General features: G+C 36.0%; 1 protein-coding gene across 1 annotated transcript in view; it reads right to left on the bottom strand.

Moving 5' to 3' along the window:
- Nucleotides 1-834: 834 nt before the first annotated feature.
- ABCB4 (ATP binding cassette subfamily B member 4) overlaps nt 835-2,284 on the bottom strand; it is a 125,109-nt gene continuing 123,659 nt past the window's right edge. Inside the window, exons 26-27 of the mRNA XM_007956621.2 lie at nt 1,698-1,844; nt 835-1,041 (exon numbers count right to left, since the gene is read on the bottom strand). Coding sequence (XP_007954812.1) covers nt 835-1,041; nt 1,698-1,844 — 354 coding nt within the window. The remainder of the gene's footprint in view (nt 1,042-1,697; nt 1,845-2,284) is intronic.

Below are 2,284 nucleotides of genomic sequence, written 5' to 3'. Positions count from 1 at the left end.
TTTATTGCAGACATTTCCAGTGTTTCAAATTGCATTAAGGGAGAATTTGTGTATTTCAAATTAATGAGTTTTAAGCATTTTTTCAGGAAATATTTTCTGCTTTATTGAACAAATCATGTACCTGCAAGATAACACAATTTGTTATCTAGTCTAAGGAGTATTTCATTTTCTCTTATATTTCCATGATAAACCAGGTATTTCTTACTTTTAAAAAGTTCAGATCCCTAATTTAATAGTTTAGAAACTTATCAAGGGAGAGACAAGGCACTAGAACTCTTTTTTCCTTCATATTTGGCAAAAGTGTTCCCAAGCCATCCTGTCATCTATCCATCCATTCAGAACCATTAAAATTTCCTCTGTATCTACGACCTCAATTAATTATACAGCTAAATTTTGTTCTTCCTTCCATATTGCTAATAACTCGGGGAAACTAGGTTGCTATTTTCATATCAAGACAGGTGTCACTTCTAATTCCGAAATTTCAAATGCTGAAATACCAAATGCCGAACTGGATGTTCTAAATTGATCTGGAATAAGATAAACATATATTTCATGATGGGAGCTCTGGTTGCGTAGTGCTAAAGGCATTTCACTGCTAACCAGAAGGCGGCAGTTCACACCCACCAGCCACTTCTCAGAAGGAAGACTGGGCAATCTATTTCCATAGAGATACCACCTTGAAAACCCAAGGAGGGGTTGCTATGAGTCTAATTGACTCCACGGCACTAAGTGAGATATTTCATGATGACTTAAGCTAGAGATTTATTTTACAATTCAGATAAAGAAGTTGTAGAATGATTTAAGTTTATTTTTGAGAAATACTATAACAAGAATTTATAAGTTCTGTGTTCCAGCCTGAACACTGACCATTGAAAAATAAATGCCTTTCTGTGCCAGCAGCTGTTGGTGCGTGCCGTGCTCCTTGATTGTGCCATTCTCAAACACCACTATTAAATCTGCATTCTGGATGGTGGAGAGGCGGTGAGCGATCACAATGCAGGTGCGGCCTTCTCTGGCTTTGTCCAGGGCTTCTTGGACAATCTATTGATAAAACAAAAGCCTTACCTTAAAAACTGTGTAAGTTATAACATTAAAAGAAATTGTAGAGTTTTACCATCCTCACAAGTCAACTGTTTTCTGATTTCTTTGAATCTTTGGCTTTATGCCTGTATATTTTCCATAATTGACATTATAGTCTGTATATAATTATATTCTGCTTTATAAATGAATTCCTATGCTGTAAATAATCTTCCAAATAGTTGTATTTTCTAACTACCATGTATTTTGAGTAGTCCCTTTTATTGAATGTTTTATTTCCAAGTTTTTTTGGTATTACAATGTGCTAAAAAATGTGATTTAATTTACCATTTTTAATGTTTTGATTTTTTTCTCTTTATAAAATAAGACTATTTTAGAAAATTTGAAAAATACTGTAAGGAATAAAATATTCTACTACCTCAAAATAATAACTACTGTTAAGAAAAGACTGGGTTATCTACCTCCATAGTGATACCGCCTCGGAAACCCAAGGTTGGGTTGCTATGAGTTGGAGTTGGATCTGACTCGACAGCAGTAAGTGTTTTTTTTTTTTTGGTTATGTATCTGTATGTATTTTTTTTTCCTACCTTACTCCCTTGGCTGACAGTACAAAAGTATTTTACAAATTAAATGAGACAGGAAGTGAGAGGCTACACCACCTTTTCACTTTCAGAATCCAGAGCTGATGTAGCTTCATCCAACAAGAGGATCTGAGGGTGTCTGATAAGGGCTCGGGCAATAGCAATCCTCTGTTTTTGACCTCCTGAGAGCTGAGTACCCTTATCTCCAACTCGTGTTTCATATTTCTGTTAAGTTAACCATTTAAAAGTTAATAAAATTCTAACTCAGAAAAATTAATAATATAATGAATAAACTTTTACTTTTTAACATGTGACAGTTCTATTTACAAGGAAAAATATTTAAAATCAATAAAAGCTCCTGTAACAACCAGGGGAGCTCTGGTGGCGTAATGCCTAATGCATTTGATTGCTAACCAGAAGGCTTGTGGTTCAAACCCACCAGCCACTCCTTGGAAGGAAGGTCGGGCAATCTACTTCCGTAGTGATACTGCCTCAGAAACCTAAGGAGTCGAAATTGACCTGATGGCAGTGCGTTCGGTTTTTTGGTTTATAACAACTAGACTGTTAAAAGAGTTGTTGTTGTTGTTATGTGCCGTCGAGTCGGCCCCGACTCATAGCGACCCCTCCTTGGGTTTTCGAGGCAGTATCACTACGGAAGTAGGATT

The sequence above is a fragment of the Orycteropus afer genome, unplaced genomic scaffold (assembly GCF_000298275.1).
Source record: "Orycteropus afer afer isolate SDZICR_OR568_19922 unplaced genomic scaffold, OryAfe1.0 scaffold00644, whole genome shotgun sequence".
Lineage (NCBI taxonomy): Eukaryota > Metazoa > Chordata > Mammalia > Tubulidentata > Orycteropodidae > Orycteropus > Orycteropus afer.
Note: the sequence above shows the minus strand (reverse complement) of the source record. Positions and strands in the feature narration are given on the sequence as shown.